General features: G+C 33.5%; 1 protein-coding gene across 4 annotated transcripts; it reads right to left on the bottom strand.

Annotated features, from left to right (window-relative positions):
- Window positions 1-985: 985 nt before the first annotated feature.
- LOC142625871 (uncharacterized) lies at window positions 986-6,758 on the bottom strand. Of its 4 annotated transcripts, none has more exons than XM_075799611.1 (3): window positions 6,582-6,758; window positions 4,177-5,010; window positions 986-3,377 (listed from the first exon to the last, which is right to left on the bottom strand). In XM_075799611.1, exons 2-3 carry the CDS (start codon window positions 5,008-5,010, stop codon window positions 1,596-1,598), a joined length of 2,616 nt encoding a protein of 871 aa, XP_075655726.1. In that variant the 5' UTR covers window positions 6,582-6,758; the 3' UTR covers window positions 986-1,595. The 4 variants fall into 4 exon arrangements, with proteins under 4 accessions (XP_075655726.1, XP_075655727.1, XP_075655725.1 ...); XM_075799612.1 differs by having other exon boundaries at window positions 4,177-5,013; window positions 6,582-6,752; XM_075799610.1 differs by lacking the exon at window positions 6,582-6,758 and adding an exon at window positions 6,338-6,408.
- Between the last annotated feature and the right edge of the window lie 6,646 nt (window positions 6,759-13,404).

Raw genomic sequence — 13,404 nt, 5'->3', positions numbered from 1 at the left:
TCCTCTTTTTTTCTTTTTTTTTTTGGGATTGAGTGAGAGGAAGGGCTAATGAGTCCAACCCAACCCAAACCCAAACCCGCGAGTGAAAACCGTGGGACAAGAAGTAAGTGCCAATTGGATTACGAGAAGAGAACCTTGTCCTGTTTTATTCGCTCTTTAAAATAAGTAAAACTTGTAAAAGACAAGAATAAGACAAATCAAGGATAAGACGAGTTAAAAATATTTTTATTAATCCTAATAAGGTGAGAAAGAAAAATATGTTTTGAAAATTAAACTATATATATATATATATATATAAGTTCACTATACAACACTAAACAATGCTATTGAATTATAGGACTTTAGATTTAATCACTTAAGTTTCAAAACTTGCAATTGACCCTCTAAACTTTTGAATTGCTATTATTTGGTCCCTTAAGCTCTTAAACTTCCAAATTGTTACCATTTTGGGACCTTCAAGTTTACATTTTATACATAGTTTTAAAACAAAATGGTGTTTTTTATGATAATTATTGGTCAAGAGTTCGCTCTCTAAAAAAATAAAAAGGTACATGTTAGTGAAAATAAGGATATGTAAGTTAAGATTAAAAAACAGAATTTGAAAATAAACTGAATAAGTTGTGAAAAACCTATGGTCTATTTGTTTTTTCCCTAAAAGAAATACCAAATCGCGCTAGAATTGGCCAATTTTTTTAATGTCAAGTTATTTTGATAAAAAAACCACATTTGCTTTTCATTTTTGCTCTTATTAATCCAACAGATGAACCATCATACCACTTCCTTGATGGTTCAATGCTTGGTACAACTTTGATAACTATGTTAAAAATGTAACAAGACAATTTGGCAAATAAGTTTAACTGTCAAGGGTTTTGTAATTGAATTGATATTTATCCATGCACAAAGTGCTTGAGAGTTTAGCGGGGGAAGAATTCAAGCTGCGGAGTTAGCAATATATTGTAATTATCTCAAAAAAAAAAAACCAATGAGGGTGCACACGCAGAAGGATTTGCATAGCAGGTTCGGACTTTTTAACCAGTAGGACAATACAGAAATTATAACTCATTTGGGCGTATCAAATGTTGATACAAAACACCTGTACTCGTTTTATCAGCTTGGACCACTATGGACTACCGTATTGCATAGATGCAGAAGCTTGCTCAGAAATTGAGCAGTGAAACAGTGACATGTAATTTAGGTTGAGAATGGAGACTAGTGCAGCAACTAATAACTAAGCATAGCCACTGCAAATTGAAGTAAAGAAATGGAGCCCTATTCTATCACATGTTGAATTGACAAGTATCTTCTACTCTAGTTTTGTCTTCCTGATTCTTAGTACCTCTGATCAGAGCAGACTTGTCTAATGCAAACCCCGTCTAGGAAAGTCAATTTGCAACATATTTCATTTGTGAAATAGGTAACTGAAGCTGCAAATGCTGAACCAGTTAGATAAGTGAAGGAAATGAAGGGACATGGTTGCAGGTGAAAGAGGTGAGCATTCTTCAGAGCTAGTAAGTCCCATTCTCATGTTGTCCTTCATGACATCAGCAGCTAAACAATTCAGAAACCCAAGACATTCTGACGCTTCACCCTTTGAGTCAAACTTGAAGCTTGGTCAATATGTCACTATTATTTTGACACATCCCATTTGCCCTTTCCTCAACTTTGAAATCCACCATACTATTACCAAAATTCTCGGCGGCTCTCACTTTACCACGAGCACGTCGAGAAGGCCTTAACATTGAAGTTTCTCGTGATGAGGCATCTCTGCTCTTTCGCTTCTGCTTTGTGTCTAGATATCCAAAAGCAAGAGCTTCCAGTGCTTTAGTGGTCAGTGGTCGGCTCCTAGTGCTCTGTCTCCGGTTATTTATGTTAGGCTGCTGCTCAGAATTGGCCACATATTCTAAGGGTTTCACCTCATTGGGATTATCTGGCTCATTGCTGATTTGATCATGTTTTCTCTCTTTTGTTTCTATCATGAAAGGCTCATCAGCTTCAACATCTGGAGGAATAGGTAAGTTCAAGTCAATCAACGTCCTGGGTTGAGGTCCTTCATGATGATCTTCAGCAGCAAAACAGGTACCACCTAGGATGCCTTTGCTACTGATGCTTATGCTGCCTTTAGACAAGCTGGCTGACAATTTCTTCTCCTGAGACATATCCATTTTAGAAACAACTCTCTCACTAAAATCAGGGATTTTTGCAAAACCACTGGCCTTCTCTTGGTTTAATGGATCACCCCCCAAGTTGTTGAGTTTGCTGAGGTTTGTCTCTGAGCGACCAAAAGCATTTAATTTCCGGTGTCGTTTTGCAATAGGAGGTAAATGATCTTTGTTGTCTGGTCCCATTCCCTGGCTCAATTGGCACTTTTTACCTTTCCTTGGCTGTGTGTCACTGCACATAATGGTCTTCTGGTCACAGGAGATACTCACAGGTAAATTAGTATGATCATGGCCATTGACCTGAAACACCTCATTGGAAGCATTATTTTCTAAACCTGTCCCGTTAAAAGAGGTTCCCGGGTCAAAATTGTTATTCATGGCTCTGGGCTTATCTCTATCAGAGTACAAGGTGTCAGAAGAGTCAGATTTATCCGTTAGCTCCTCTGAATCATCCTCATCATCTTCTTCAGAATCACTTCCAGAGGCAAAAGTGTTCGTAACTCCAGATGGCAAGCTTCTCAGTTCTCTCACCTTGGTTGCTTTCCCATTAGCCAAACTTGTATCCACAACAGTAAACGTCATAGCATCTGTGCTGCGATTAGGAGTTCGTGGCTTGAGATAACAGTGGCGTTGCTGATCAGGGAAATCTTCTTTGTCCAGTTTTGTTTCATCAGTCGGGCCATTTCCTTCTTTGCTTCTATAGTCATTATCTACTCCCATTTCAAGCTCAAGAAGCCCTGGGTCCGAGGCAACTTTACTCAGGACATCACTAACAGAATCAAAGTAGTCATTACCCTTCACTAGTTTCCTTCTTGAAAACTTCTTAATACCAGGGATAAGAAAGACCAATGAATGCTTGGAACCAGTGGCACATCCATTACTGTTAGGCTGCTCAGAGTGCCATCCTCTTGCAAGCAAACGGGGCCAAACTGCTTCCCAGAAGAGGTCATTTGATCGAGTTTTGCTTAGCCGGAAGCCTCCTGTAAGAAAGTTGGCAATTTCCAAGGTTGTAAGTGTGGAGCATGCCTTGCCAATTGGTATTTCTGGGTGGACAGGAAAAACTTGAGTGGACTTCAAAGGCTCCATAATGCCTGTGAGATCCTGCTTCCCTTTACCGATTCCCACAGCTTCGACAAGAGCATTCAACCCAACTGAAGCCTTTAAAGTGAATACATATTCTTCTAGTAACATCCTTCCCTCTCCAAATGCCTTTGAAACCTGCCAGCAGATTAAAGTTTATGTATACATGTATATATAAAAATTTTGCAGGGTGGTTATAGATTGAAGTTTATTATAGATTGAGAAAAGGACGAGATTCTTTAGAGCAAGTGACAGGTATAGTATGTACTGCATTTAAAATGGCCTTCATCAAGACAGGCCGTTCTGCAAGAATTCTTGAGAGAGGATTTCGCAGAAACTTGAAGTTTGAGCAAAGTTTAAAAATTTTAATCTGTAAAACCAGTTAGTGAAACATTCATACATTGTGATCCTTAAAAACACCTAAGAAATTTTTACCAGAGAGCCAGTTCTGTGCATAAAATTGACACAATTTGATTAACAAAAAAATCATGTTTATAAACAGGTGATTGGAAAAAATGCAAGTTGATAGATTCACACTCTCATACAATCACATTTACCATAAAACAAGCAGTGTGACATATCTTTAGTGTACTTTATGACATAATGGTGAGAATTCTCAAAACTGCAAACTGCAGAGGTATGTACAAAAGGAACCTAACCAGAAATTTAAAGAAAAAACGAAAATCTAAAGGTGTCAATATTGGGGTTTAGAATTGTAACCACCCAAATAAACATTATACTATTTTTTGTTGCTTTACAATCTTAAGCTAAAAAAAATGCAAAGTGATAAGATTCTGACAACTAGTGCCCATGCAATTTGAAGAATACTACTAAATCGAATTCAGCATTTTCGCCTTGTTATGCATTTTGGCATGTAATTTGGAAAATCTTAGCATTTTAAAATTTTTAATAATGTCCACAAGAACTTCAGAAATACCTCCATTAAAATATTTTGGCATTGCTCTGACACATGGGAAAGCAATCGAGATAAAAATTCCTGTTGCCTTAATCCTGTAAAAATTCGTTGTCCACATATACATCTTCTGCTTCTTAGTTTCCGGCATTCTGCCCATCTATGGTATCTATCAGACCTATAAAATTTCCCATAATAGAATGACAGTATATCTCCCATCTTTTTACTCCCAATAAATCTCTTCACCAGAGCAAGGTTCTTCCCAAAAATATATAAACCAAGGATGAAACTGGCCTCTTCTGTATCACTCCACAAGTCACCCAAGGATCCAGGAACTGGACGGTAGTCTTTGCCTCTACCCATATCATGAAATTCAATCTTCATTTCACGTTGCTTAGCCACATTCGTTGATTCTATCAAGTTAATCCCATTGTCTAATGTACTGTTCGTAGGCTCAGCTTTAGGTTCTAACTTGTCACCTTCCAAAAAAATGTGGGTCTCTCTGATGCATTCAGTTCCTCGAGACTCGTCTTTGTTGAATACTTCAGTTGAACCACCAAATGCTTCCTTTGATTCATTTTTAATATACTCAACTTCATCAGTACCGATCCACATCACAGGTACAGCCATTCCCACAAGAAAATCATGGGGTCTATCAGCTGGGTTCTTTGTAAGCCAGAGATACTCAGATCCTGAAATCAGTGGAGGAATTTCAACCTGATATTCATCACCCATTCGAGGAAATTCCTGTGGTTCGCCAAAGACATCGTATGCATCAGAGCTTTCTGGAGAAAGCGATTGCTCATCAAATGCATCCTCAATGCAATCCCCACGGTCAATGACTTGAACTGAATCCATCTGCTAAAGAATTAAATAAACCAATATGGTTATTTGGCTTATAGAGACAAAATATGAGGCAAGAATGTAACTTCCTTCCCCCACCCCCCACAGACTAGAAATCACACAAGGAAATTGAGAATTATATAGACCTTTTTCCCAAGAGAAAATATACACACATCTGGTGGTCTCACAATTTTGGCCTCATGATGTTTCGATACTAAATCAGTAGCAAACAATAGAGATAAATAAAGCAAACAATGTAAGATACCTTGCAACAAATATCTATCCTTTTTTTTTTTATTGCAAAAATTGTCTTACTAAATCTATGAAAATGCTGGCACCTTTAAATGAGTCCTCAAAGGAAATAAAATACAATGCCATAGCTTATCTGGTACATTTAAAGATCTACGCTTGTCTCTGAACCTTTACTCTCAAATATAATTAGCAGTTCTCCACAATGTGATGAAACCACAATCTAGTAAAAAAACAAAATAAATAAAATGGTTTGACTACCCTGGTTTGAGATATTAATATTATTATTCCATCTTATACAATCACTAAAATTGTTAGTTTCTGTTCATAACAAACAATAAGATGCAAAATATCTTAATCAATAGAAAATAAATTCAAAATCAATCAATAGATTTCTAGAAATTCAACTGCGATATACAAATTCAAATAACTCATGAAAATACATACAAAATTACAATTTTGCTTCCACCACAAAACAAAAGACACTATACCAACTTCCATAACAGAAAATACATCCCCAACTAAACAATAACATATTACAAGTAACTTCAAATATCACCGACAAGTTACAAACAGATTGTATTGCTGCAAACCCAAAACAAAATAATGAACCCCAGATCCATTTTCCAGCCAAAAACAAAAATTGAAGCAACCCCACATCCAAAAGATAAAAACTTTACACAAAAATATCAGAACCCAGTAGCCACATTTATCTCAATTATTAAACCCAGCATAATGTTAACCAAAAAAACAGCAACACTGACAGCTTCCAAAACCAGCAAGAAAAGAAACAGACCCCAAAAGGAAAAAAGTACAAGAAGCACCAAGACAACACAAATAGAATTCCAATATGATCCTCCCAAAAAAAAAAAAAATCAGACTTATTTACAGTTTTACACAACAAGAAACAGTTACAAACTCACAACTTAGTTCAACTACATTAAATCCGTATAACAAGCGAAGCAGCAAAACACACACACGCAGAAAAAGAACAAGAAATTGTCTTTATGGTATTTTTTTATTACTTATTTTTACTATAGTTACATGGATTAACATAGAGCAAAGAAGCAGAAACGCACGTGAAGAAGCAAACCTGAGAAAATGGGTGTTCATGGTTTTGCTTCGATTGGCAACTCATAGATTAAAAAAATAGAAAATAAAAACAAAACGTGAACATAGTCACATACGCACACTTTATTTATTTTTTTTCTAGAGAGAGAAAGTAAAAGAGTAAAACATACAAAAACAAAAATACACATACGCACATACACACACACAATACAAACATAGAATAGAGAGAGAGAGAGAGAGAGAGAGAGAGAGAGAGAGAGTTGTACCTGGGCTTAAGGCTAAGAAGAGAGAGAGAGAGAGAGCTTAATAAGCTTTCATGAGCACGAAAGCTGAATCTGAAAGAAGACTAAGCTCTTAAAAAGCCTAAAGAGAAAGCCAAAAAAAATACGAGAAGTCTCTCTCAGAGAGAAAAAAATAAAAACTCAGAGCGAGAGAGAGCGAACGAGAATGAATGAGAGAGAGAGAGAGAGAGAGAGAATAATAAATATACGAGTTTTGGTTTTTAGAGAGAGAGAGAGATGGGGGTGTGGGCTCTCTCTGTGGTACGAAAGTGATATTCTGTCCACGCGCGGGTGTAGGAGCGTGGTTTTGGTTAGCATCATTAGACGACGCGTGGCACTTGTCAGATTCCACTGCGATCAAATCGACTCGGAACCGGTACACTGAGTACTTCTTCTCGTTTTCCAATAGCATTGCGCCACGTCATGAATTTTTCACACTCAATTTTGCTAACCAAAATGACCATGCATGTTTAATATGCATATATTATTTTTTTAACAAAATAAAATAATTTCGTAGTTACAATAATTGAAGAATTTGTTCTTCTCGTTTGGGAAAATCGACATTGCCGTCATCATTTTTACGTGCACCTCACTTTTATTATAGCAAAAGTTAAAGGATGAATTGATTTAAGAAATATCTTTAAATTTTTTTTTTTATGAAAAGGGGAAAGAATTAAAGTGTTAAATATTTTCTAAAATAGTCTATTAATCTATTAACAAGATTTTTTTTATAAATAATTACAATATGTTGCTAATTTCGCAGCTCAAACCCTTTCTCTTACACTCCCAAGTACTTTGTACATAGGGAGGTGCCAATTCGGTTATAAGGTTATTGACTGTTAACAAGATTTTTTATTATATTTAGTCGCAACATGTCATTTCAATAAGATAAGAGTGTTTACAACATGTTTAAAATAAATTTAAAGTGGTAAAATGTTACTGGTTATAATTTAAATGCATCACTTAAATTACTTTTTGACCTACTAATAACAATCAACTACTTAAAATTTGTTACCAAAAATTTTGTGAACATAATATTTATCTAATACTTTTGCCTAACTAAAACTATTGAAGCATTAAATGACATAAATTTTGTCCTGATAATTGTTATATGCATAACAATAACATAGGTGCATAAAAATATGGCAATTGTATTTGGTAGATTTATGTGAAAGTGAAGTTACTTTGATCATAATTTAATAGCTTAAAAAAAATTCTATCCCTAAGTTGTCTTAATAAAAGCGATATCGATAATAAGTTAATGTAAAAATAATATTGTAATAATTAAAACTTGACACTTTAGTGCCTGTTTGACAAAAGAGCTTTTTTTACTTTTTGTCTTAATTTTTTGATTAAATAAAATTATTTTTTTTACAAAAAAAACTAAAATTTTCTCAAAATTAACATAAAACTATTAAAAAAACTGCATTTTAATATATGATACCAAACAGACATTTAGTAAGTTGTAAATTTTTTTTTGTTTTTTTGTTTTCCTAATGTTAATATTCTAAAAATAGGGTAGGAAAAAGTTTGAATTTTTGTTTTGTTTTCTCTACAAATTAGTTTGATTGGAACAAAGAACATTAGTTTCATAAGTTTCTACTTTTCTAAGCTACCGGTTTTATTACCTAGCAATCCCGATGCATCAAAATATCATTAATTGTGTGATAATTGTTAAAATTTTTGTGTAAGTACAAAGTACATTTATTGTATAGGAATGAGCAAATGCTAGGACGTTTTGTTTGGTGTGAGTGTCACATCGTATTGTTTGCTACTACAAAGCTAATATAGGCGCAGGGAAGTTGTTTACGGAGAATTTCCCACGCGCCCATAGCGCGTCACGATAACGATCTCGTTTTGAATTGGATTTTATTTTTTAAAATTACCAAACTACCCCTTGAGACTTTTCTTTATTAGTCAGTCGTTATAAATAAGATATTATATTGGGATGAAAATTTATTTCAGAATAATGCAAGAGATATCAATTATTTTATTAAGTTTTTTACAAACGGTTGATATGGTGAGTTATTATTGGTAAATAAAAAAATAATATTAATAACAAGCCTAGATGAAAATTAATAAGAAATTAACTACATTAATATTTTGTAAAAATATTGTAAAATAATTTGTGCTTGTAGCATTATTTTTTATTTTATTTTACTTTTTTATGAATTATTTATAGGAGAAATAATCATTTGGAAATTTTTTTAAACTTATATTGTTGTTTGTCCTAGCTCATATTCCTTGTAAGGAAATCTCAGCTTTAAATACACGTGAGGGTTCCAGTCACTTAGCTAACTCGGGTGCATTTGGTTTTTTTAAGCCATAAAAAAAAAGTTAGGTTAGGTAGGACTTTCATGTTGGGTTGGTTTATTACAAACTCACAAATACTACTAGTAGTTTTCATCAAAAGAAAAGAAATACTAATAGTAGTAAAATTGTGTAATTAATAAAAAAAAACAAAAAAAAAGAAGGTATTGTTGTTGCTGGGTGTAAAGACTTATAAGAAGTGTGGCGTGCTCAACGTACACAATATTTTCATAACAAATTTTATGTAATAAGTTGTTACTAATTTTAATTGAATACACTGTTGAAATTAATTTTTTACCCACTAGTAACAACTAGTAATAAATTTATGGTGAAAATGTTGTAGACTTAGTATTTCTCATTATAGTTTCTCATATTTTATGTTTTTTTTTCTATTTGATTTTTAAGGATAGTTAAGCAATTGAATGAGTTCCATAAGTTTATTGCAAAAAATTGAGTCACATGACATCTAAACCACCGTCCATGATTTGAAATTCTTATATCATATTAATTAAGAAAGGGTCAAATTGCAACTAATGGTATGGGTATAACTTATAATCATTTTTTTTTATTAACGTGAGAATTGTATTTGTTTAGATTAAATGATTAAATCTCCTAATTTTTAATAGTTTAAATTTTTAGGACAATTAGTACTTAATCAGATTATCAAAGTAGAAGTTCCTGAATATTGACAAAAGAAAGGTTTTTGCATGATTTGACCGTTTACTTAAATTTATTCCATCCTAGAAAGAATTGGAAATCCAATTTCATTTTCTTAACCCTCTTTAAATTCAAGTTAAAGCAGGAACAAAAACGAAAACAAACTTAAGCATTGGGCATCCTACATGTGAAGGTGGTGCAGCCAACTCTCTGTCTCATTTTTTGTTTTCTTATTGGCCGAGTCAAGCTATTATCATGAACATAAAAATAAAATAAACACAAAAATTAATATATTAATCTAGTGACGACTTTTTACAAAAAAATATTTTTTATTTTATTATAAATCTTGACTTGAATATGTAGATGCATCACGCATCATAATTATGCATGAGGATAAAGGAGTAAAAAACGGATATCTCTTTCTATCTATAAAAATAGAAAGTGTAGATCTCATCCAAGCAAACTAGCAAAACATATGTTAAGAATAATATTAAGGCAATTAATTTTATTTTGGTTTAGTTAGACACTAGTATTTATCGGCCAACAAGACAGTTCCTTTGAATTTTTTGGCCAAACAATTTGGATGTTGAAATGAATGCAGGAGAAGGGAAGAAAACAAAAAGAAGAAGAAGAAAATGTTTGAGGGGAAATTTGATGTTGCTTTGCTATCTTTGAAATTCAAATGCAATTTAGGGTACCAAAAACATTAAGCAATTAATAGATTATAGGAACCATTAGTTTAAAGTTCTTAGTTCTTATTACTTTTGGAAATTTCTGAAGACAGCCTTTTGTTTTTTCACGTGTCTATAAAGTTTAGAATGATGTAAGTAAGTTTGTGGATTTCGTAGATAAATGTCACCTAGAGGCTATAGCTCTGTCAAGTATTAGCCTAGGAATCTTCTTTTTTTTTTTAAAAAAGGTATTAGCCTAGGAAGATTTGACTCAACCTTTGCCTGGGGTAGTAGCGTATTAATGAAATAAAAAACTCAATGAAATAAAATATAAATAAAACTCAAAAAAAAAAAAAAAAAGGTATTAGCCTAGGAATCTTCTTTTCAGGCTCCTTTACTTGAGATTCTATTTATGATCAATGAAATAAAATATAAATAAAACTAAAATAATTCTAAAAACATGTCTGTGAGAGTGATGTCAAATGTGTGATTTTTTTCATTCCTAATTGGTTTTGGGGTGCAATGACTTTAGCGCACAGTTTGACAAAACACAAAAATTAAAATTGTTTTGTAATAAATTGAGGGCCATGAGCTCAAAGAAATCCTCTCTCTCTCTCTCTCTGCGTGCGCTAAAAACAAAGAAATCCTCTCTAGAAAGTAATGTTAATAACCCAATATACACAAATATGTATATAACATTAAGCTATTGCTGTCATAAAAAATTATTAATAAGTCAAAAACATGGCTTTTGTATGTTTTTTGTGAGAGTTAGAGCGTGACTTTATGAGATGGAGTCATGAAAATAGCGACGCACAAGCTCCTAATGAGGAGCCCATAACTCCAAAATGGAAGGTGAAACAAGAAAGGTGTTTATTAACCATTATATATTGGTCTAGAACTTCGAATCACAATGGCAAAAACTTGAGTGTAGACAAGTTTTTGAAGATTCAGTCATACTCCCATTTACCTTTTATACTTTCTATCTATATATATCATCACCACTACCAAAGTATCAAACAATAATTTTGTTTCTATAAACAAAAAATAGAATTGGTGTTTGTTTTAGAAATAATGCAAAGATTGACTATGGGTTATGATAATGCCAAAAATTGTCAGTAAGCCACATGGTTCTCACGTGCTCGCGGCAACACCTACACAACACCAAAAAAGACTTCAAGAGAGTACCGGTGTGGTACTGGCCGAATACCCTCCAAAGGTTAAGTTAGAGAGATTGTCACAACTCTAGAGTGCCAGAGTTGGGGTCAATTGTGCGTACTTGTTCTTTGTGGGTTACGGCCTTTTTATAGTGATGAGGGACCGACCTGGGTTCCTTGGAGAAGAGGAATATTTCCTTGTAGAGAAGATCTTCATAAGTGCGCATGATTTAAGAGACTCTTTTCCATATAAGGGTTTTACTAACTAGGTTTAAGCGTGGTTCACAAGTTATTATTATTCAAAATGTTCTTGGAAATCACGTAAGCCATGTCATCGCCACGTGTGTTTGGTCCCGTCCATCTTAGCGTTCGTCAGGGGAGGCTATCCATCCTATCCTAGAGACCCGTCCTTCTTGGACTATCCGTACACTGGAGGTGATTTGTCTATCCGTCCACTAGTCATGGGTTTTGTCGTCGTATAACTTTACCCGTCGTCCAATTGTGGGATTCGCAAATTCTGACGGTTGACATTACTTTTACCCTCTTTAGGTTAGATTTTTATGGGAAAGAAAAATAGTTATCAACATCACCAAAGCGTGTGACAAAGCATGCATAACTTGTGGGAAAAAAAAAACCACCTTGTCTGATAGGGTCTTAGACAAAGGTTACTTCCCCTTTTTTTTCTCTTCTTTTCATTTTTAAATTTTTTTTAGTTTGTCAAAGAAAGCCTTTGTTAAAATTAAGTCATAAAAAGGACTGAGACAACTGGTATTAACATACCACTCGGCATTCGTCATAGTTTGAATTGAAATAATAAATAATATCCATAAGAAGAGTTAAAATTGTATGACTTTAAATAATAACTAACATCTAATTGTCTTATACTTCAATTGATATATTCTGAGGTTTCAAATGAAAATATCTAGAGTTCAAATCTCTCTCTCTAACTATCAATTTAAAAATAAGTAAATAAATAAATAAAAAAGTCTAAATCTAAATAACAAATAACATCCATAAAGAGGAGTTAAAAAACAATTCAAAGTGTGCTCGATTTGCCTCTTTCCTTAAGAAATGCATCCACTCATGACTCATCTATTTGTTTCCCTTTCCATGTAATGGTATTTCATGCCTTACTTGTGAAAGACCCATAAATGTTCTTTAAATTTTATTATTTAAAAAAAAATTAGAACTCTTGATGTCTCCATTAGAAATATCATAAGGAGTCAATTGAGTTATAAGACTTTTGAGAAAATCATTTCATTTGTTTATAGTACATTTTTTCCTCCTTGATTTTATTTTCTTTGTTCATTTTCTTGGGAATTAGTTGCAAACAGTAAATTGGTCTGGAAAGAAAATATTTTGACAAAAATTACCCTTGTCATTGTCAAGCTAAGGATTTTATCTTATTCCTATGTCTACATAAAAACAAACGTATGGGAAACTCTCTCTTGGAACTTTCATTTGAACGTTCCAGAAAGTGTAAATTGTACAAATTAAGGAGTCGCCCACTGATTCTCAGTTCAAGCAGTTGACCCAATTGAACAATGTAAGAGCTTTAGAATTTTGACCTTGTCTACTTTCTTTTCCTGAGTCTTTTGGCTAAAAATTGTAAAAAACGGAGTTTATTATTGTTATAGGTACTGTTCAAAGTTATTTGGAAAAATGAGGAGAGAGATTGAATTTTGGCAACGGTATTGCCGAAATTGCAAGAAAAAGTAGAATGTGTCAGGGGAGAGAGAAAATTGAATTTCAGTAATGAGATTACCGAAATTCTTGTCCTGCCCTGCTTGCCCGTGAAGTGCCCAAAATGCTGAAATGAAAAACCAATTGTGGCAATGGCATTGCCGAAAATGGGAGGAAAAAAAAAAAAAATTGTGGCAACCAAGTTGCCGAAAATGGAGGGGAAAAAAAAAAAAAAAAAGATGCTACGTTCACAACATTTTTCACAACAAATTACATGTGGTTAGTTGTTATTGGTTCAAATTTGAACCTAACACTAAGATAACTTTTTTGCTC

This window comes from Castanea sativa, chromosome 2 (genome assembly GCF_040712315.1).
Source record: "Castanea sativa cultivar Marrone di Chiusa Pesio chromosome 2, ASM4071231v1".
Classification (NCBI taxonomy): domain Eukaryota; kingdom Viridiplantae; phylum Streptophyta; class Magnoliopsida; order Fagales; family Fagaceae; genus Castanea; species Castanea sativa.
The sequence above is the reverse complement of the archived record's forward strand: the minus strand, read 5'-3'. Positions and strand labels throughout refer to the sequence as shown.

Bases quoted from the DNA above. Each gene is read 5' to 3' on its own strand.
- LOC142625871 (XM_075799610.1), bottom strand. From the start codon at position 6,382: ATGAGTTGCCAATCGAAGCAAAACCATGAACACCCATTTTCTCAG. The intron at 5,011-6,337 runs GTTTGCTTCTTC...ATTCTTTAGCAG, and splicing joins ATGAACACCCATTTTCTCAG to ATGGATTCAGTTCAAGTCAT. The intron at 3,378-4,176 runs GTATTTCTGAAG...ATCTGCTGGCAG, and splicing joins GCCAAAATATTTTAATGGAG to GTTTCAAAGGCATTTGGAGA.